The sequence below is a fragment of the Erithacus rubecula genome, assembly GCF_903797595.1.
Source record: "Erithacus rubecula genome assembly, contig: scaffold_231_arrow_ctg1, whole genome shotgun sequence".
Lineage (NCBI taxonomy): Eukaryota > Metazoa > Chordata > Aves > Passeriformes > Muscicapidae > Erithacus > Erithacus rubecula.
In genome coordinates this window covers 124,323-147,305 of record NW_027636089.1, presented here as the reverse complement: position 1 = coordinate 147,305, position 22,983 = coordinate 124,323, and the positions used below count along the sequence as shown (strand labels likewise).

Below are 22,983 nucleotides of genomic sequence, written 5' to 3'. Positions count from 1 at the left end.
TCTATTTTTATTCTGTCTAGAACTCTTTTTAAGCTCCCACTGCAGCTTGTTTTTTACATAAGATTCTATGGCTTTTACTTCTTAGGGCATTTATAACATATTTCTACGTATTTCACACTATGATTTATACTTCTACTTCCTATCTATGCAACTTAATATTTCTATTTCTTAAACTAAACCTTAGAGATCTATTTCATGTTGGTGTGGCTTAGTATACTTTATTTCTGAAAATGTTTTTAATTTTATTCTTGCATTCTGTTCTCTCTCGGAGGGACTCAAAGAGGCTTCTGTGTTACACATTCCAACAACTGGAAATGAGGACAGACACAGGGAATGGAACTGGGAATGGGGACAGGGACATGGGAACAGGAGCGAAAAGAGGAACCAGGAATATGGAAATAATAACTGGGGAGATGATATGGGATGGGGATTAAAAACATGGGACAGGGAATGGAAATGGGAATATGGTAACAGGATTCGCAATGGGGATATGGGAAGGGGACTGGAAATACAGAAATTGAATTATGGGAATGGGAGTAGCACTGGGAATACAAAAAGGGAAACAGAACACAGAATATGGGACTGGGAATATGTGAATGGAAACCGGGCAAAGAATACGAGACATGGACAGGGAATGAAACCAGGAATGGGATTTGCACTGGGATGGGAGCAGGACAGGAGTGACAGTGGGGTGAGATGGGAACGGGCCAGGGGCAAGGGGACTGAAAGCAAGGAGAGGGGGATCCTGGACAGGGGACAGCAGGAGCTGGGAGAGGGGGACATGGGGACAGTGTCAGGGCAGGGGGTTGTTCATCAGCTGCCCCAGAACCTCCGCCAGGGTCTCCCAGCACAGCCACAGCTGCTGGGGCTGGGGTTCCTAAAGCCCTGAGCAACCCCCAAGTCCCTCCCTGAAACCCTCAAGTCTCTGGAACCCAGCATCCCCCACATCCCCTGGAATATGCTCCCATGTGCCCAACCATGTCATTATTCAACATCTTCATTTTACCTGGATGTCAGTATTTGGGAAGGACAAAGAGAAATGCAAAAAAAATCCAGGCCAAAGGGAGCCAAGAGGATGTGGAGCCCCCAGCCAGGTGTCTTCCCAACACGGATCAGCAGCACCAGGGCTCAGGGGGGCTCTGCCCACCGGGGGTCCCTGGGGATCATCCAGCGCGGATCCTGCCATGGGGATGGAGCTGCAGCAGGGCACGAAGCTCTTCCTGCACTCGGGGCACTCGCAGGGCTTCCCTCAGTGGAGACTCCGTTGGTGTCTGGTCAAGTGAGAGCTGTGCCTGAAGCTCTTCCCACACACAGGACACTCGTAGGGTCTCTCCCCAGTGTGGATGAGCCGGTGGGTGACGAGGGCAGAGCTGTGCTTGAATCCCTTCCTGCAGTCGGAGCAGCAGAAGGGTCTCTCATCCCAGTGAGTGCAATAGTGCTCAAGGAGATGAGAGCTGGTCTGAAACCTCTTCCTGCATTTATCACACTCGTAGGGTCTCTCCCCAGTGTGGATTCTCTGGTGCTCCATCAGGTTTGAGCTCTGCCTGAATCTCTTCCCACACTCCCCACACTCGTAGGGCCGTTCCCCCATGTGGACTGGAGAGAGAAGCAGTGATTCAAGTCAGGCTGAGGGTTCAAGACCAGCACTCAAGAAGAGTGCCAAGACCTGTGGATTTGCATGTAGTTTGGGAATGGAGCACTAACCTTGGATTGGTACAGTCCTCAGGAGGAAGGGACAATTCCCACCCAATTCTCCCCTCATCTTCAAAGCTTTTGTATCCCAATGACATCCCCTTGTTGTCTCTGGGGTTTTATGGACTATCAGGAGCCAGGTCATAGAATCATGGGATGGTTTGAGTTGAAAGGGACTTTAAAAACCATCTCATTCCAACCCTCTGCCACGGGCAGGGACAGTTCCCACTAGCCCAGGTTGCTCCAGCCTGGCATTTAGCATTTTCAGGGATGGGGCAGCCACAGCTTCTCTGGGCACCCTGTACTAGGTGAAAAACCACCCCCACAGGGAAGAATTTTTTCCTAATCAGGTATCACACTGAGAGATCCATACTGTTTCTGTCCCAGTGCTTTCAGAGCATTGTCCATAACCATCAACTGCCATGGATGCAGATGAACTTCAGCTTCTGGAGGTGATTCACCTTTGCAACAGAATTCATTGGGTCTGTGTGTCTTGATGTGAGACTGGTTTTGCAGCTAGGAGTTGGAATACCACCTGATGTCCCATGCAGGAGAAGGCGGGAAATAAAAAATAGGAAAGTGATTTCACAGATCACATCAGGGATTGTGAACTGCAGAATCTGAAAGCCAGGAAAGCTTTGAAAATTTTAAAGGAAAGAATCATAGAATCATTTAAGTTTGAAAAGCCCTCTAAGATTGAGTCCCATGGTTCCCCCAGTACTGCCAAGGCCACCACTAACCCATGTCCCCAAGTAGCACATCTAGAAGAAACTGAAAGGATGCATTGAGAAAAGTTAACCAACATCATCTCTTGGTCATTGCAGAGGGCAGTGTCTGCCTCCAGCAGAGCTGTTTGCAGGCTCCAGTGATGTCACTGGGAATGCCTGGCTTGCTGAGGGATGGGACACTGGAAAGGGAACAGGTCTTTGTTGTACTAGAATATACAGATCAAGTGACACTTTGGGGTGTCCCTCAGCAGCTCCTAAGCCCCCCTCCCCTGCTCAGTACAAGGCAGACCTGTTCCATCACAGCAGTGCCTGCAGGTGAGAGCTCCCAGGTGCACAGGGAGCTCCCAGCACAGCAAAACTGCTCCAGTTCTGCTCCCCCAGGGTGGATGCAGTGAGAGGATCAGTGGGAAGAGATGTGGGCTGTAACATCCCAGTTATGCCCTCTGCTAGAGAAGATCCAGTGTGAGGCTGATGGAGTGCTTCATGGAAGTGGGGTTGGGACTTGGTGATCTTTAACATCTCTTCCCACCCAAACCATTCCGATTCTTCTTGCTTTCCTGTCCAGGTAGTGTGGACAAAAACTTGGAAGATATCCTGGCTCAAGACCAGGAGCATGAAAAGAGTAGCTCCATCATTCAACCTGCTCTCTTGAGGCAGCTGAGATCTCTTCAGACACAAGCATCCATCTCTTGCTGGGATGTTGCTTCTGCAGCCTGGCTCAGGGAAGCACTTGCACAACTTGCCAGCCCATCCCTTGGCCCAGCTCACAGAACTTGGACTGCTGTGGATCCTGTCTGACCAGGGGCAGGCTCACAGCTGTGCCCCAGTTGTGTGGAGAACTTGGGATGATAAAAAGAGCTGAAAACTGGGACACCCCTGAGGGTTTGTTTCCACAGTCATCCCCAGCCATAAATACAAGGGCTGTGATTTCTAAATCCCATCTTCCAGATTTCTTTCTGGCAGATGTCTGGATCCTTTTCTTTCAGTTTTGCAGTGCCTGGTCACAAATTCCTGTGCACGGCCTGGGATGAGTTTGTAGATCCAGGGTCTGCACTGAGCAGGATTCTGTCAACCAGAAACTGCACCAGGCAATTTCTTCTCTGAAGATGTGTCCATTGATGCCACTTCCTTATCTCTTTCCATGAGCAATAAACAGAAAGATAAATCAGTGTTTTGTCTGCAGTGCCCACAGCCAGAGTGAGATTCTCAGTGTGGAAATGTCACCATTGTGACAGTCCTTCAACCTCTGGAGGACAGTGCACTCCTGCCATCTCATGGACACCTCATGAACAGGGAGGAATTCCTCAAAAGGAAGAGAGGATTATGATGATTTTTTCTTCAAATCTACTTCAAGAGTTGAGAATTTAGCTAAGTATTAAACAGATTATTTTTTTTTCTTTTTGCCTTTTTTCAAGCTTTTGATTATGCAGTTTTCATAATGAACTCAGTGTGGTTGTTTCCGATTTGGCCCCGTAGCATCTGGCAGGGAGCCTCTGTCTGAATGTGAGACTTGCTGCATCCAGATTTGATTCCTTTTCCTTGGCAAAGCTTTGCCTCCTGCTGATGGAAGCTCTAAAGAAAAAAAAATACCATGACATACAAAACACTGCCAAAAAACATCAGCATGCTTTCTGGCTGCCATTTATTGTGCAATGCAAACGTCTTGAGATTTAATATTTCTAAAACTGCTGTGCACCTGTTTGCAAGAGAAACTACCTTGTCACATGATTTTGCCAAATCACTTTAATTTTTTTTTTTTATTAGCTTTAGAGTGTGAGTTTCCTCCCTTTCCTCCCTCTTTTTCCTCTCCACCCCAAATTTCTCAATGCAAAAATCCTTGTTCCAAGAGTTTCTATCTGTAAATATGTGATGTATTTCTGCATTTCCCACTCTCTGGCTTTGATTGATCCTTGTCTTCTACCAACAGTGAAAACTGCAATGACTGGGTGCATTTGTCTGGAAGATCCTGGTGCCTGCTGCAACCAATTTATACCAGATAAACTCCAGTTTGGCCCAACTGGGAGCTTGCCAGTGTTTGCAAGGTCACATTGGTTCAACCAGCTCTTCACTACCCCTCACTGGACTGAAGAGGGCTCTGCTGTCTGGCCAAACCTCTCTGTCTGCCACAAAAGAAAGTTTCTTCTTCAGCTTGAGTTTATTTCAGTTGTTTTTCAAGGTAGATTTTAGCTCCACAGCTGCTTGGCTGGGATGGGAATCTGAGACAGAGCTGGATGTCACAGGTGGGCTGGGGTGAGCCAGGAGAGCTTGGAGTGAGGAAATCTCCTGAAAACAAGTGGCATCACTTCATTTTGCTGCCACCTGGTAGATCAAAGTATTGCTCAGTGATAACGCCTCCAGGTGTCACAGAAATAAAGTGCTTTGCTCAGGTTACACTTGCTTGTTGCTGGTGTCGCTGTCACAAACAGAGTGTGCTGACTTCAGGAACTGTTCCTGAAGGAGCTTCTTCTAGTTTTCAGAAGAGTGGCAGCATGGTCTCACTTCCACCTCCCTTTGCCCAATTGTTTCTCTGCTCTTCAGGGAGCAGAAGGGCTGGGTGTAAATTGGCTTAAGTTCGAACCAGAACCATTTCACCACAGTAGGGCTGGTTGAGTTCAACAAGAATTTTCACAGTCTAGATTCTGGAAGAGCACATGTTATAGAAAGAGCGAGAAAGATGGTTTTCTTCCTCTTTGTGGTCTTTTTCTTGATCATTTGCCTGAAGTTTGCTGCCTTCTTCCTAATTTCTGGCCTTTACCACCCCATTTACTCTGGCTAGTTAGTCATTATTTAGCAAAATTCCTTCTGCCTCTCTTTCCTACTTCCCCCTGCAAGTCGCTGCATGAGTTCTCATATCCTCTGCTTCAGCTCCCCTGGCCTCAACTCGAGCTCTCCTGGCCTTTGCTCTTTGCTTCATTGCTTCTGTTGTGCAGATACTCCACAGCCTGGAGAGCAGGAGCAGCACTTGAGTAGCAGTCCAGAAAGGACACCCATGTGCAGGAATACAGAACATTTTCCTTCAGAAGGAATCTGCTGTGGCAAGGACTCCTCTAGTTTTCTCCTCCATGGAGCAGTTTGGATGCAGAGTGTGGGCAGATGTAACCTTGGCATTGTCCTCCTCATCAATCCTTGGGTTGCCCTTGCACAGCCCCATCCCCTGTGTTCTGTCAGGGCCCCAGGGAAGGGGGGATATTCCCAGAGGAGAGGTGTCTACTGTGTCCCCATTCCCACTGTGCCTTATGTCCCTGTGTTCAGGTGGGCACAGTGAGGATGATGCCTCCTGCCAGCCCCGTGTTCCGTGTGTCTGCCAGGACTGTCCCAGGGCAGCCGGGCAGTGACTGCTGTCCTGCGCCCTGCTGTCCGTGCTGCCCTGCTGGCAGAGCCCTGTCCCTGGGCAGAGCCGTTCCCTCCCCGGGCACAGCCCCATGGCTGCTCCCTGCTGCGGCCTGGCCTGGCCCCAGAGCAGGGTCCCCGTGCGGGTGGCCCCGGGGTGGCCGCGTGTCCCCAGCCGGCCGTGCCTGGGCAGCTGCCTCAGCCGTGAGGGCTCAGAGCTGCGGGAGCCCACGGCTCTGTGCCGCCCGCGCTGCAGAGCTCCTGCTCCAGCTGCCAGGGCCCGGGCGCCCTGTGCCCTGTGGCCTGGCGCCCCGACGGCCGTGCCAGGCCCCGCGTGCTGCCCTCACGGTGGCACTGCTGGCCCAGGGCTGTGCCAGCCTTCTCCAGGGACACCTTCCCGCAGCCTGGCAGCCCCTGCACGGGCCCAGCACAGCCCTGCACAGGGGCTGTGTGCAAGGGCCTGCAGGGACAGCGCCAGGGCCGGCGGCTCCCCAGTGCCACAGGGAGGCCTTGGGCTGGAGGCGGGCAGGACATTCTGCCCTCTGGGGCTGCTGAGCCCTGGCCCACGCTGCCCACAGCAGCTGTGGCTGCCCCGTCCCTGGCTGTGCTCCAGCCCAGCCTGGGAGGCGCTTGCAGCATCCTGGCCCAGTGCAAGGTGTCCCTGTCCTCGGCAGCAGGGCTGGGACGAGGCAATTTCTGAGGAGCCTTCCAAGCCAAGCCATTCTGTGATTCTGTCATCACAGGGGCTGGGGGCAGCTGGGCTTAATTTCTGATTAGAACCCGTTCAGCAGTGTCACTTTGGTGGAGTTCAAGCAGGCAACTCCTGATTGACAGCGTGTGACTTTTACCAACACAATCGATCTGGCTGAGATCAATAACGTCTGGCACAATCCTGATTCTGATCAATTGTATTTTATTGAAACAAGATCAAAGCAGTTTCCATCTCTCCACTCAGAAATGCACTAACTATAGAGCACTACTATGGGTCTCAACAGATAGTGACCCTAGATGTGGCATTACTTGTTTATGAAAATAATATGATCATACATAATACATTATATACATACGATATATTATATATGTTATGCATTTATAGTAATCTATAATGACTATAGTATATCTATGTCAATGTCATATATGTTATAAATATGTCTACTTTATGGAAATCTTTCTGGACATAAATGGCACTAATAGCATTAGTACATTTCACAACAGATAATTACACTTAATATGCACTCTATTTTTAGTACTTAAACATAACAAAATATTAAACTTTCCAGAATTATTTTTTATCAGGATATAAAAATGGATATTTGATATTTTCAATACTACTTATATTAGTATATTTTTTGTCTTCTTCTATATATACTACATATATGATAATTTATACTATACTGCTGAGGTGGCAGGAGAGGCTGTGGGCCTCCACCAGAGCCTTTGTTTGCATTATTTTCTTCTCAAAGCACCAAAATTGTACGATGAGGTGTCTCTGGTGTCAGCTGTGAGCAGTACAAGCACAGCTCTGTGCATTGGCAGCTTCATTCACTGCTCACCACGAACGATTCTTTTGAACTTCTTTTGCAGAACCTGGTACTCGTTTATGGCCTGGGAGTATGCAGCCGGATCCTCTGCCAGGCGATGGAACAGATTGTATGGCGGAGCTTGTTGAACATCTGGGGGTAAACGGATGACCTGAGGCAGCATCTGGTTCCCCACAATGAAGTGGTCGAGGAGTTTTTCTCGCACAGACAAGTGCAGGCCATTGATGATATCCACCAGCCGCTGCAGGAAATCTCTCCTACACCACTGGGACACGGGCACCACAGTGAGCAGGTGCATGACAATGGTCTTCATGGAGTAGGTGGAAAAGCTGAAGCCCAGCACAAGACGGGTGAAGAACTGCAGGCATTTGAGGTGCAAACTGTCATGGGGAGCCTGCTCGGCGATGTGCTCGAAGAACTTCATCTCTGCCACAGCATAGGTCTCAGGCCAGGCTGTGCTTTGGGTGTAGGCCTCTCTAGGCTGGCTGCTCACAAAGATGTCGGAGTCTCCTCTCCGCACCCCAAACAGCATCTCAATCCTGAAGCTCTCTGTGCCATTGCTCACCTGGAATTGGCAGGAGCGACTGGAGGGCAGCAGCTTTAAATGCCAATTGTGTGACTGAGGCAAAGCTGGCCAGATGGCTCTCACCAGCTGGTAGAACCAGCGGGCAGTTTTCTGCACATCCAGGTAGGAGTTGGTGCACAGGGTGTCCAGGAGGCTGGCATCCTGATTGCTCCTCAGCTCCTCCTCGGGGTGGTGCAGGAAGCACAGCATGTTCTCAGCCTGCTGCTCCTTGCTGCAGGTGCACTCCAGCTGCACGCGGACACGGAAGTTCCTCACGTGCCTTTGCTCTGCAGAGTCCAGCTCCAGGTGGAAGCTGTGGCCTCGGGGAGGAGTCATGGGTATGAACACCTGGAACACAACATCCTGCTCACGGGGACTCCAACCTTCGAAGGCACTGCCCACCCCGATGGCTCGTTGCAGGCCTGGGTAGAAGCTGTTTGCCAAGACGTGTCCAAAGTAAACTGTATAATTGTCCATGAGGTTCATTGTCCACTCGCAGCCTCTCTGTAAGTTCTGTACTGGCAACTGTATGCGTTCAATTATAATTCTTCCAATGTTATCCTCAAAATCATTATCTTCTTCATGGACTGCAGGTGCAACATCATTGTCTTCTCCATTTGCCGCCTCATTGACAACTTCATTTTCCATATTGCCTTGTCCATTTGCATCTCCATTTCTGATTTCCCCTTCATTTGCATCATTGTTTTCTCCTTCATACTCTTCTCTCCTCAGGCTCCTTATGCACCCCATTAACCATAGCACCAAGATAAGGACGCCGAGCACACCAAGAGATAATGGCTGAAAGACCCCCATGAGCTGCACCTTCGGCAGGCTGAGCTGCTCCACCTCCTGCTCCAGCCGAATCCTCTCCCATTCCAGCTGCTTTGCTCGCACTTCCATGCGAAAACGTGTTTCTTCATCCCAACCATCACCCACCAGCTGTGGGTAATGAATGAGGCTTTTCAAGAGCACGAAAAACACTGGTATGTAATTCATGGTCTGCAGGAGGATGGAGAGAAGGCCTTGAGTGGGGCTGTGAGGGAGGCAGCTGGCAGTAGGAGCAGCAGGGATGGGAATACTCAGGGCTCTGAGGGCAGGAAGGACAGGACCCCAGACAGCTGGCAGGGAGCAACACCTGTCCCTCTGCCCCAGCAGCAGCAGCAGCAGCAGCAGCAGGGTGCCCTGCCCAAGGCTCTCCCATCAGGGGCTGTCCCTGCATGCAGGGGGAGAACCCAGCCCCAGGTGCAGCGTTTCTGCCCCGGCCCTTGTCCCCAGCCCAGCCTCCCCAGCACGTGTGCACTCACCGCTTGCCCAAGCAACACTGGGCCAGCGTGACCTGCTGGGCCCGTTCATAGCTGCCCCCATTGTGACATGTCCCCTGTGATGTCACGGGTGTCACAGCACATCACAAGCCAGCCAGCCCCGCCCTTTGTCCCCACCCTGGCTCAGCCTCTCAGGGTGCCCATGGTGTACTGATTAAGGCTGCTTTGGAGTGAATCTTTTTCAAAGAGCTCCCATTGCTCTTTCTTCAGTCCCTGAAGAACACATAGTCCAATGGCAAACTTAACACTGCCTACTTCAAAAATCAGCCAGGTGCCCAGGTGCCACATCCACATGGCTTTTAAACCTTTGTGTGGTCAGTTACTCAGACAATTTCATAGGCAGCCTGTTCTCAAACGTAATATGGTTCTTTTGAAAGAGGAAACCCCCAATGTCTCAACTTGAGGTCGTTTTTTCTGTTATTTGTTTTGTTCCCTGGGTTAATGTAACAACCCCCACATAGGTAAAGCCTTCCTCCAGGATGATCTGCATTGTGTCAGGCCCTTGGGCTGAGAATCCTGCTCCTCTCCGAGGAGAGAAATGTGCTGCCTTTGCACTGAAGTTCCCATGATCCAGTGGGACAAAATGGGTTGTTGGTGGGCAGAAGAGTTTCAGGCTGCCTGGAAGCATTTCCATGTGAGGAGAACCTTTGTATCAAATACATCAATTGGGGGAATCCATCCCTCTCCAAGCTGAAGGAAGAATCAGAATTGTCCTAGTAGAAAATGGAAAGGTTTGGAGTGATAGTCAGGGCTGGAATGTCCCCGCGTGTCCGTGTGGATTTGGTGATGCTGCAAGGCCAGACTGTGAAGAGGGGATCCCGGCAGACAAGAAATGCCCTCCTGCTCTGGGGCCTTCCCTGGCACTGGCAGCACAAGTGAGAGCCCTTCCTTGGCCTTTGCCTTCAGCAAGGGCCCAGTTTGGGCAAAGCCTGAGTTCCCTGTGAAATCAGCTCAGATTTACACTGCCCCCCCCGAAGGAGGGATGCCAGAGGCCAGACAAGCTCACCAAGGTGCTGAGCAATGCAGCTTAGGCTGCAGCTTTCTGCCCTTGTGTCTCTGGAGCCTTGGAGGGGAAGGCTGCGTGGCTTGCAGTGACCTTCACCAGCTCTCCTGCTAACAGCACTGGGCACCCCAAGCCTGTTTGGTCTCAGCACAGGCAAGAGCAGGAAGAAACCCTCACCCGGCTTTGTAGAGCCCTGAGACGAGCAAAGACAAGGAGTGTGCAGAGAAGGGGCCATCAGCACTGCACAGCAGCATTTCTCAGCCATCACTGACAGAAAATGGAAACATTATTGTTTGTCTTTGGGGTTTGTGTTGTCTTTGGTGAGCAGCCTTTTCCCCCACAGGAAAACCTGTGAATTATTTGATAGTGGTGACCTGGAATTAAGTGGTCCCCATGATGTTTGATACTACTGGGAAGCCAGGAAAAAGCATCGTTGAAGATTTGAGTTCCTCAGGCTTCCCAAGTTCAAGAAATTATAACAATAACTATACACTTGCATGGTGTGTGAGAGCCGTGTGTCTTGAGATGTTTTGTATAAAGTATGTTTTTAAAGAGGTGTTGCCTTCTTGGACCAATGAGTCTTTTCTATTTGGTTTTCACGTACTACCCTATGTAAAGTGTAGTGTTTCGTTAAATAAAACTCTCTCTCTCTTTTGCTTCTTTGTTGCAGGAGGAACAATGTTACATTATGCTTTTCACCACTCTCCTATAGCCTAAAATGCAACATCCCTTCACAGTGCTGCCTAGATGGAACTCGGAATTGTGCCTTTGCTCCTCCCTTTCCTCTGTTACCATGTGTCATTCCAAGGGCTTAATGAATAGCAGGGTTTCTCTTTTCTCACCTTGTGCTCAGGAGCTGGGAGAGCGAATGACCTCCCTCCCCTGCCCCAGCTTGACCCTAAAAGGGTTCTGCAGTAGGGCAGGGTGGCAAGTTGCCAGTGGCTCAGCTGCCAGCACCAGTGCTAGCTGACATGGAAGGCTCATCCCTATGGCTTGAGTCAGCTCACAGCTGCCAGCACCTGGGCTGGGTCCCACTCCACATAGGTCCTGCCATCAAGTCAGAGGGCACTGATATAACCCTGGAAAGTCCACCTCATGACCGTGTCCCCAGGTGCCAGAACCACACATTTCCCAAGTGCCTCAAGCAAAGAAAATTGCACCAATTCCATGGGCAGCCTGTGTCAGTGCTTGCTGACCGTTCCAGGGGAGAAATTATTCCCTAACACCCAATCTAAGCCTCCCGTGGCAGAAGTTGAGGCCATTCCCTCTTGTCCTCTCCCTTGTTTCCCTGGGAGCAGAGCCTGACGTGCAGCAGCCCAAGCGTCCCGTGTGGGAGTTGCAGAGAGTGGGAAGGTTCCTGTGTGCTGCTGCCAGTGAGTGCAGCCACGTGTCCCCTGTGGCTGTGTGTGTCCCTGCTGTCCGTGCTGCCCTGCTGGCAGAGCCCTGTCCCTGGGCAGAGCCGTTCCCTCCCCGGGCACAGCCCCATGGCTGCTCCCTGCTGCGGCCTGGCCTGGCCCCAGAGCAGGGTCCCCGTGCGGGTGGCCCCGGGGTGGCCGCGTGTCCCCAGCCGGCCGTGCCTGGGCAGCTGCCTCAGCCGTGAGGGCTCAGAGCTGCGGGAGCCCACGGCTCTGTGCCGCCCGCGCTGCAGAGCTCCTGCTCCAGCTGCCAGGGCCCGGGCGCCCTGTGCCCTGTGGCCTCGCGCCCCGACGGCCGTGCCAGGCCCCGCGTGCTGCCCTCACGGTGGCACTGCTGGCCCAGGGCTGTGCCAGCCTTCTCCAGGGACACCTTCCCGCAGCCTGGCAGCCCCTGCACGGGCCCAGCACAGCCCTGCACAGGGGCTGTGTGCAAGGGCCTGCAGGGACAGCGCCAGGGCCGGCGGCTCCCCAGTGCCACAGGGCCGGCTGAGATGGACTTTTGGGAAGGACGTCTTTGCTTTGAGGGCTGTGAGGCCATGGCACAAGTTGATCAGAGAAGCTCTGGTTGTCCTGTCCATGCAAATGTTGCAATCCAGGCTGGCTGGGCCTTGGAGCAACCTGGCCTGGCCATAGGATTCCCAGACCATGGCACAGGACTGGAACTGGATGGCCTTGGATGTCACTGGACACTCACAGACACAGCGTTTATTCAAGCCCAGCCTTTATTGGAACTTTGCACAGAGTACAGCTCCCAAAGTGAACACACTCTCCCAAGACAGGAGGGCAGTCAGTGTCTTTTTGAAAAAACAATCATGTGTTTTAAACATTTTCAGTAACAAGTAATAATGAGAATCATTCTTATATTTAAATTCTTTTCTCTACTGTAATGTTATATCTATTAAATGACGTAAATAAGAAGTTTACGACTGAAGATTACATAAAGTTCCTTTGTTATGATCAAAAATATAACATATTGGGGATTATTATTATAATTCAGAGGAATTATTACTGAGAATCATAATTTATATATAATAGAACATATAACTGCTCTAATGAAATTAGTATTTGTGTTATAATTGGTATTATATTTTACAGTAGTATTACTATACATTAAAGTGATTTTTAGATAAAATAACTTAAATATTTAAAATATTTCTAAGCTAATAAAGAAGTTAAATTAATCCAGCTCTCCTGCACAATACTCCTTCAAATGGCTCCATCCTCGAGGAGAGCAAGGCCTCTGCATGGGAAAGCATTGATAGATACAGTTAATGCAGATAGAGTTAAGAGATGCAGTGAAGAGGGGCAGGAGCCCTGAGCCTCTGCCCCGGCACAGCTCTGTGCTGGCTGCTCACAGAGATGTGTGGCTCGCCTCGGCCAGCCCAAAGAGCATCTCCAGCAGGAAGCTTTTCTTCACACAGGCCGCTGTCTGTGCTCCTCCAAAAGCCTGCCCAGCTCACCTGCACCCTCCTGCCCATATTCCTATTCATTCGAACAAGCCTGGCCATTTCCCTCCCTATCATTTTTGTGGTCCTCCACATTTCCTTCAGGTCTTTGAACGCCCTCTTTAACCTGAAGCCTTCTCGCTCGATTTCCATCCTGCGCCTTCTCGCCTCTGCCTCAGCACCAGGATGCTGCTCTCTGCCTCATGGCTGCCCTTCTGTGCCTCATCCACAGCCCTAAAGGCAGGAGCAACAGTTCAGCAGCAGCCCAAAATGGCCCCTGCTGCAAGGCAGCCACAAGAAGGGGTCTCCAGCCAGGGTCACTTGGCTCTCGGGGAGCCTGGTCCAGCTCCTCTGTGCTCAGCTGCAGATCCTCGTCCAAATCATTCATCACGGGCTGTGGCAACTGGAAGAGGAGCAGTGCAACCAGGGCAAGGACAGATTTGTGCACCATGGTCTGCAGGTGGAGAGAGACAAGGGTTTCAGTGGGGCCACCAAGGCAGCTTGTGGTGGCTGAAGTGAGGCCCGGAGGCACAGGCATGTGAAGGCAGGAAGCAGAGGGTTCCAGACAGCTGGCAGGCAGCAGGGCCTGTCCCAATGGGCCAGCAGCAGCCCCCTGCCCTGCCCGAGGTGCTGGCACCAGGGGCTGGCCCTGGATGCAGGGGGACAATGCAGCCCTGGGTGCTGCGCTTGTGCCCTGGCCCTGGCCCAGCTGACCAGGCTGGGCCAGGCTGCGGGGCCTTTTATAGCTGTCCCCATTGGGACATGCTCCCCTGATGTCACACGGGCCAAAGGCATCACAGCCAGGCTAGTCCTGCCCTTTGTCCCCAGCCCAGCTCAGCGACTGAGAGTGGACTCAGCAATGAAAGCCCCGGCACCCACCAAGTGCAGCCCCTCTGGGAGGGCATGGGCCCCCAGGGGTTCCCTTCACAAAGCAGGCAGAGACCTGCCTGACATTTTGTCAAAGAGAAACAAACATCATCAATGCTGCTGATTATAATCAATAATATTAGCTATGAAAGCACCAGAGGTGCTGCTTGGACGGTGCTGGTTTCTCTTTGACTATAGTGGGTGGGCATGGTTCAGTTTTTTATTGCTTGACTATTCCCGGATCCAGCCCCTCTAACACCTTTGTGAAACCTCCCCATTATTGAACACCATAGATAAAGATCAGGAACTGTAGCCAGACTACCTGTAGGCTCCTTTAGATCAAGAAGTGGCAGACAGGTGCTTCCAGCAGAGAATTTGAATTGCTTTGCATAACAGTAGCACCCCTGTGTTAGCTGGGACTGGCACTCGTGTTGTGCCTGAACACTCGAGCGAAGGGTAGGAATGTGGTGTTCAAGTGCACTCAGGTGCTCCATGGGACACCCATGTGCAGGAATACAGAACACCTTTCCCTCAGTAGGGATCTGCTGTGGAAAGGATCCCTGTGGTTTTCTCCTCCATGGAGCAGTTTGGATGCACAGTGTGGTATGATGTAACCTCAGCATCAGCTGTGAGGGATGCAGAGCTGCAGGAGCCCGTGTGTCTCTGCTCTGGGGACACCAGTGCAGTGTCTGTTTCTGCTGTCCCACTGCAAGAGGACATTGATTCCAAAGAGATATTTCTTTTGGGGGTGGTAAGCAGCTGCAGGCAGCAATCTCCCTGTGGGCAACTCCCACTGCCAACAGAGAGTCTGCTGCACGTTCAACAAGTTCAGGTTTGCTGTGCCAAGGGCCTGGGCAGTGTCTGGGATGAGCAGAATCTTCATTGTGACACCAGTGAACACACTGAGGTCACAACAGCAGTGCCTGTTCCCTGCCAGCCACACCTGCCAATTCCCAGCATCACCTTTGAGTACAAAGGGATTGCAGAGCAAAAAGCATCTGTGTAGCCACCATGGTCTTCAGTGGTGGCTGCCCCATGGAGAATATTGAGAGGAGGCCACTGCTGCTCTTGTCAGAGGGCTGCTGTGCAGGGATGTCCCTTGCCTTGCTGAGTCTCATATTTTTGCCTGTGGTCTGAGGTCAGGTGGATGCCATCTTCTCCCAACAGGCCCAGATGCTCCAAGGCAGATGCAGAGATGTGGAATAAAAAACCTTGAGTATCCCCTGAGTAGCCAGGCATTCTGCTGTTCAGTTTGTCCTGACCCATGTCAGGGGTTGGAACAAGATGTTTTTTTCCTCCCAACCCAAACCATTCTAGGATTTTATGATTTCCCCATGACTGACTTTGGTCCCCTGAAAAGACCTCTTATCTCCTCTCTTCCCCCCACCTGTGGAGAGCACATTCTGGTGCTGCTGGTAGTGTTGGGACAGGTTGGTAGAATCTCTTCCTGCCATCCCATGGATGTAAGCCTGACTTCTCTCTGAAGTCTTTGTCCCTGAACCAGTGCCTTCAAATGACAGCTATCTCCCCTCCTTCCTTTTCCATTCAGCACTTGAGTAGACACAACATTTCTCATGGTTTTCCATAGAACAGCACAGGTCCCAGTTCCCATATTGTGGAGCCCTCTGCCATAAATCAGCCTGATAGGTTTATTCTCTACGTAATGGGAAATTATGACAAATGCAGCTGTACAATCTAGTTAGTAACTCACCATAATGACTGCTCTGGGGTCATTTATGGGTTTTGTCATATGTGAACTTTCAGAAGTTTAGAGATTACATTTTTCACACTTTTTTGTTGGAATCTCAGTTTATTAGACTTTACTACAGCATTAATCACTTGCAGTACAACCCTGGACTTCACAAATGTATCACATCAGCATGAAAAAGGCAGAGAAAACAAGAACTGTTGGGAATTAATGAGCCGGGTAACACGTCTCACAACCAGTGATGAAACAACCTGTGTTCTTCTTCAAGCTGCAACAGAAAGCCCCAAAGTCTGGCTTTTTATAATTTTTTTTTTTTTTCTCCACAAAACATGAGCAGCAGCAAAGAACTGAAACAACACAGCCAGGCTTGAAACCTGAAAGATCTGCAAGGCTGAGTCTATTCTAGTTAATGGTGAAATGATGTGTGAATCTGTCCTAGATGTTCAAATAAAGAAGATTGATTCACAGTTACAATATGGCTTATAAGCAAAACACTGGGATTATATAGGAGAAATGCATGTGTCATGAAACAACCAATAAATCAGAGAGACAGTTCCAAGCTCTACTGTGAAGGTCTGGGAAATGTTCAGAGTTGCCATCTATGGAGTTTGGTGCAGGATAAACTGGAACAAAAGGCCATCATTACCCAAATTGCTTTGGTTTGGGCTGGTTGTTGTTTTTTTATTTTGTTTTTGTCAGATTAGGGACCTTCTGATCCTCCTTTCAGCCCTACAGAACTTGGTTTTTTCAGATAATTATATGGATTGATGATCTTCACGTATTTTCTTACTGAAATGATTTTGTAGTTCCATAATTTTCCAGACCTTGTGGCCACCTACAGTTTATGCACCTTCAGCATGTGACACCTTCAGCTTGGTCCCTAACCGTGGTGGAGTCCAGCACAGCAAGTGCAAGTTCATCTTGTGCCCTGGAAGCTGGGAACTTCCCTGGGCATCTGGGACTAAAGATCAGGGTTCCCACCCAATGGTGGCCATCCCACCACTCCTCATTCACAGGCCTGGAGGGAAGAACAGACAGAATTCAAGGTGTCTCCACATCCCAGGGCAGAAGGCAGTCCTTAAGATATGTTGGCATGGCATGGAAAACATGGACTGGATGAGCACAACCTCAAAAAGGAAGCCAGGAGCCATAGTATCTCTCTGGGATTTGAGAAGGAAACAAGGCCTGGGAGAATTCTTACCCTCTTGGGACCAGTATTTTCGTGTTTTGAAGCAAAAAGCTGATTTGAGTTGGAAGGGACCTTAAGTCCAACTTGTTCCAGCCCTCTGCCAGGGCTGCTCCAAGGAATGTTTGATGGGAATCCATGACATTATGCTTAAAGGCTTCTTCCCTCCCTCAGCAGGAGCATGGCCCTGGGACACTCAAACCTCCAGGGATTGCTCCCACATTGCTGAAAATGCCAAAGCTTAGCACAAGCAGCAAAAAGAGCCAAAACCCCTTCAATCAGAGAGGACCCTGCTGATAAGAACAGCCCCTGTCTGGGGCTGGGGGGTGCTGGAGGAGGGCATAGGGTACCTTGGGCTGAAGGGGAGCCAGCACTGCTCTGCCTTTTGTGAGCAAAACACACACCAGGCTTGCAGGAAGGATTGCAAAGCTATCCATCTGCTCCACACAGCTCCAGGAAGACCTCGGCTGGATATTGAATCCAGCTTTTGGCACCACACTTGAGAAAAGATGTGGAGTCCTTGGAGAGGATCCAGAGGCGAAGAACAAAGGGGAACAGAGCTCTAGAAAACATGACCTGTGAGGAGACACTGAGAAATTCAGGGTTGTTTAGTCTAGAGAGGAGAAAACTGAGGGAAAGTATGATACCAGCCTTGAAGTATTTTGGATTTCCCCGTTGGATGGGAGATAGGAAGCAGTTCCTCTGTGTCTGCTGGGGCCAGCAGATAAAGTGATTAGGCTAAGGGCAAGTGTGACCAAGGTCAGACTTTGGGAAACTTTTTCCAAGGGCGAGAACCAGGATTCCTGGTGTGGGAGGAGGTGGAAACTCCATCACTGGAGGTTTTCAAGAACAAGTTATTTAACCATGTGTCTGGACAGACTGGTGAATGAGAAGACCTGCAGGGATTGGACTTCTTGAAGTCTCTCTGGCCAAACCACGTGAATTCCCTCTTGCTTTATCCATGGGGACTTCTAAAAGTGCTGGGGGATCATCCTATCCTCTGGAAATCACATCAACAGCTTCTTCCACTTCTCACATAAGTGCTACCCCAGCAGCTCTGAAGAAGGAGTGAGGACAGGGCTCCCCAAAGCACCAATCCTTGGGCCACCTGCAGCCAACATCTCCAGGCAGGAATGCTGAGGCTTGCAGGGAAGCTGGACACAGCTGCTGCAGAGCTGGGTGTTGCAGGAAAACAGTCGTGTCAGGGGCGGGAGGTGCTGTGGGTGGTTTCATTGTAGTTGTTTTTGTAATTTATGGCTGGTGAGCCTGGAGTCTGGGAGGAGTGTTCCTTTTTATGCTCTTTTGAATAAATCCAAATAAATAAATTCAGGGAGAATCTCTTAGGCAACCAGGGCCCGGCCAGCATATAGCTGTTAAGATTAATATCTGCCTCTTGGACTGCACCAGAGGACCGGAGAGGGAGCTGGCAGGGATCTCAAAGCACTTTGTAGAATGTGTTGGAAATTCTGGCGAGTTATATGGTGCTCTGGTGGGAGCTGAGCATTGGGCAAATCCAGTCCCAGAGGAGGGTGAAATATGGGACATTCCACCCCAGAGTGTTTACCTTGAGCAAAAGTTATGAGCATTTTTAAAAGGAGAGGACATCCCAGTTGGGAAAGTCACTCTGCTCTGCTCAGCCCTTGAAATGCCACCATTCTGTGGGCAGAGAGGGAACATCCTCCCCCTCTGTCCCTTTGGATGTGCTGGGAAGGGGAGTGGGAGATAAACCAGGTGGTCCCAGGCTCACTGCATCCCCACCATGGCTTTAGCAGATGGAGGAGGACACCAAGGGTTGAGCAGAACAGCCAAAAGACAAAATTCTTTTGGAGGGGAACAGGGTGCCGCCAGTAAAATGTCACCACCCAGCTGAAGCAGTGACAGAATAATGGATAAGGGTGAGCCCCGAGGAAATTTTGGATCCCGAACGCTCTCAGGCGCTGTGTTCAATAATTTTATGACACGGGTGTTCAGGGGAGTTTCTCCCGGAAACATTTGTTTTATAAATGGCTCATTTCTAATTACATTCTGCAGGGCTGAGCAGCAACAAGAAAAAGGAAGGGGGGAAAAAAAAAAATAAAGGGAGGGCCACGAGTCCTGCCAAAGCTGACTTGACGCACGCTTGCTGCAGCTTTCACTTTGATGTGAATCAGAAACATCCCCTGAAGGCAAGTGATAGCCCTGGAGGGAGATGTCCCACACAGGGAACCCTGCACCTGTGGGAGCAGAGCAGTGGGGTGGCCGAGATGGCTTTAACAGGAGTGCCCATGGTAGGGGGCCCTCGCCGCGGGCGGGCACAGCCGCTCCCGCAGCTTCCCGGCGAGCCTGCTTCCCTCCCACACAAACCATCTCTGTGCTCGCCCTGCTCTTCATTGAAGAGGGCAGCTGCAAACGAATCCCATCGTGGGGCGGTGAAGGAAGAGTTAACCACTTCCTTCCAAAAAAACCAAGGAAAAGGCCATCATTTCCTGACATGGGGCAAGATGAGCCCAGCCAACAGCAGGGGATGGTGGGGAGACCCTCACCCGTCCCCTTCAAAGGAGCAGGGAGAGGTTAGAGCTGTGCTGGCCCCAACCACCTCCTTCCAGCCCTTAACAGAGGAGTTTTTGGCTCGGTGCTGTGAGCCCAGGTACCCCGCAAAGCTGGGAAAGAGCAGCTTGAAAGGCTGGGGGAAAGAAGGGAGGTGAAGGACGCTGCCCATCTTCCCGCTGGAAGGGAATCTGGTGGCCACACGTATCCGGCTTGATGATGATGATGAACGATGTCATGCTAGGAAACTCTGGAGATCAGAGGCACGCGGGCCACATACCAGCATTTCAACACGAGAACACAGCTCCCAGCGCCTGCCCAACCTCGGAATTTGCACCTTGTAACACCAGGAATGGACATCTGTAGACGAAAGGAAACCCCTGGTGTACACACGGGTTTGATGGAGCAAAGGGGGGGCTCTTTCATCCCTCCAGCGCTGCCCTGCTGCCAGCTCTTCCCTGTTGGAGGAGAAATCCAAGTTCCAGCAGTGCTGGTGTGAGTGTTTGTGTGTGTGCCTACGTGCATGGGTGCACGCGTGTGTTATTCTGGGATTAGGAATCTTTTCCAGGCTCAACAACAAAGGGTGGCACATGGCAGCTATTGTCCTTGCTCAGCCAGGGTGAAGTCGGGGGAAGTCACAGATGTTCTGACCATATTTAGCTCTCAGAAAAGGATTCATTTAGTTTAGCTGATTTTTTTTATTCTTATTCTTTTCTTTTCTTTTTTTTTTTTTTTTTTCCTTCTCTCTAAGGAAGAAATTGCTGGCTGGCTGACAGGGAATGCAAGTCACAAGTTTCAGGACCAGTGAAGTTGTTGCTCATCCTGGAGAAATGGCTGCTTCTTAGGGGAAGAACAATATCCTGGTGCTCACCAGAGCCAGTCTGCTTCACTGGTCACCTCTGATAATGAGGGAGCTGTTTCATACAAAACCAGGAAATTTGGCTGGGCCCTTTCTGAGCAGGCACTGCCATCTCCTGATCCTCCATTCATGTGGGGGGACAGCATTTCCCAGAGCAATTCCTTCTACCAATTGTTTGCAAGCCTGCCCCCTTAATGAAAATACGAGGGAGGAACAAATAATCCCCACCCCAGTGACCCTCCTTCTCCTTGCCAGATGAACTGTTCCTCAGAAACACCTGTCTGCTAAATTGGAGTGGGAATTGTAAACGCCAAGCACAGCATATTTTCCTTCGCCACCAATATATTGGAGTTGCATATGGTGCCCTGGGGGAAAGGGGATTGTTTCAAGTCAGATTTTCAAATCGTGAGCAAAACCTTGGGAGAGAGATTCGCTGATTTACAGAGGAGCTTGAGAACATATCACCATCCCATGCTTCCCATTAGGAAAACACAGAGCAGGGGCTGAGGGGATTCACTAGGACCAGGACCAGGACCAGACCAGGACCAAGGCCAGGACCAGGATCACTGTCAGGACCAGGGCCAGGACCAAGACCACCTTTCTGGATAGATTGGTGCAGAGGAGGACAGTACCAAACAAACAGAGGTTGGTATTAAAACCAGGGTGATTTCCAACTCAAACACATGTGAATTTTAATAATTATAAATTAAAAACCAGGAGGGGTCCCCTCTGCATTCAGATGTTTGGGTTTATGGCCAGGGAATGGCTTCAGCCACATGCAAATTGCCAGCCCAAGTGGCAAGAGAAGTAGCAGAGAAACCAAGGGGTGGTTTTATGTCCCCTTTTTTGTCCCTTCTTCCTGTCCCCAGAATGATGAGTCTGACCAACTCCACCATCCCACAGATGGGAATTCCCACCTAGGAGCTGTGCAGGAACCCTTAACACACACAGACTCTCAGAGACACATAAAGGAAAGTGGCTGAGGCTTTCAGATCATTCCTGAATAAATGTTAATGCAAATAAAAAGCATTTAGGTAAGTGTTTTGTCGTTGGGTCCCCTCCTGGCTGCAGTAAGTGATTGTTCCAGATTTATGCACTACGTGTTGTTTTTCTTGGCATTTTGTGCAGCACCGTGGTCTCTGAAGGCTTGCAATTTTAGGGATACTTTTTTGATATTTAAAGAGAGCCTTTTGGCTGAATTCCACACACTGCCTACAGTCACAGATGCTAAAACTTCTTTCCAGTGACTGCCACTAATCAGGCAACACCTTTGTGCTTAACATCCTGCCCTCCAGTTGACCCAGGGACCAATGGATCCCCATTCCTGCACGCTGAGGTTGTGGCTTCCCCAAAAAATGATGTGTGGATAAGTCCAGTAAAGCTGGGGCAGCTGGAAAGCCAATGCCTCTAACTGGCTTCAAGAATTCAATAAAAAATAATAATTATTCAATAAAAAATAATTGATATAGGTTATTCAGAGAAAAAGAGAGTAAATACCTATATATGTATTTATATATATAAAATGAGAATATTAATTTTGTTCTGACTATGGGACATTAGTGGGGTTCAATGGAAGGGAATAATTGAAAGGCAACATGGAATTGTAGAATCATAGAATCATCTAAGTTGGAAGAGCCCTCAAAGGTTGTTAAGTCCAACAATTAACCCAGCACAGCCAAGCCCACCACTAAACCATATCCCTAAGTAATAATACAATAATAATAAATCAATAACAGAAGAGAATCTATTGGAAAGTATAATAATAAAATATAGAATAATATGTACAGTATAATAGAGAAGAATCAAGTGAAGGACTGGTATTTTCAGTTATTACCAAAAATGATGCAGCAGATTATTTTTTAGATTTTAGTTTGTTAAAAGAGCTTTGCATGTCAAGTTCAGGCATTTATATCCCTGCCAAAACCTCCAAGGAGGAGGAGCAAACACAGATGCTGCTCCCACCTGTCCCAGCTCCCAGGGCCAGGCCACGCTGCTCCATCCTCTCATTACCAACTCTGCTAATTTTATTCCTGATTATTTATGTTTTTTCATGAGCGGCCATTAAATGTTCATTTGTTAAAGGCTTAACACATTCCATTACACCACAAAATTTATATTTGTAACAAAACGATGTCTCAGAGTGATTCAGAATTAAATTAATGTGACAAGGACTATTTATCAATATGGCAGCTGGGCTGCTCAGGAACGAGGGATGATTTAGTGGCCTGGATGTGTGCAAACCTACGGGCTCTGCCCTGGTATTTCTCTCATACTGCAGAGAAACTGATAAAATAATCCTCCAAAGTACCTCGACATATGGTTTACATCATCAAAGAGAAAAATACTTGTAAAAGCACAAAGAAGGAAACCAATAAACACGTACATCTTACCAGTTAACTCCCTCTGTAGGAAATGTAAACCATGAAGGATGGCGGGGTTTGAGTCAAATTCTGTCATTTGTGTATTTTTTTAATTACAGTAACATGCTGGCTTAAATTACAGCGTGTCCATGCAGACAATGGCAGTGCAGGGAGGAGGCAGGAGCTGGTGCAGATCAGCAGCTGATTTACACCAGCAAATGTTCTGGCCATGCCCCTCTGGACCTGGAACAGAATGGTTTGGGTTGGGAGCCACTTTTAGAGGTCATCTGGTCCCAGCCTGTGTGGGTTTGCCACTCTCCCAACCCTCACTGGGTTGTTTTTATTAAAAAAGAAGAAATTCATGCCACAGTGCTAAGTTTTGCAGCCTTTTTATATTTTTAAATGAGCACGGTTTCCTTTTATGCAAAATTTAATG

The 22,983-nt window shown here is 49.6% G+C and overlaps 1 protein-coding gene across 1 annotated transcript; it reads right to left on the bottom strand.

The window, feature by feature from the left end:
- Positions 1–7,292: 7,292 nt before the first annotated feature.
- On the bottom strand, positions 7,293–8,504 carry LOC306815797 (inositol 1,4,5-trisphosphate receptor-interacting protein-like 1; the record flags this gene model as incomplete). The annotated part of the gene is made up of 1 exon (XM_079332338.1): positions 7,293–8,504. The coding sequence occupies one exon, from the start codon at positions 8,502–8,504 to the stop codon at positions 7,293–7,295; it is 1,212 nt and encodes a 403-aa protein (XP_079188464.1).
- Between the last annotated feature and the right edge of the window lie 14,479 nt (positions 8,505–22,983).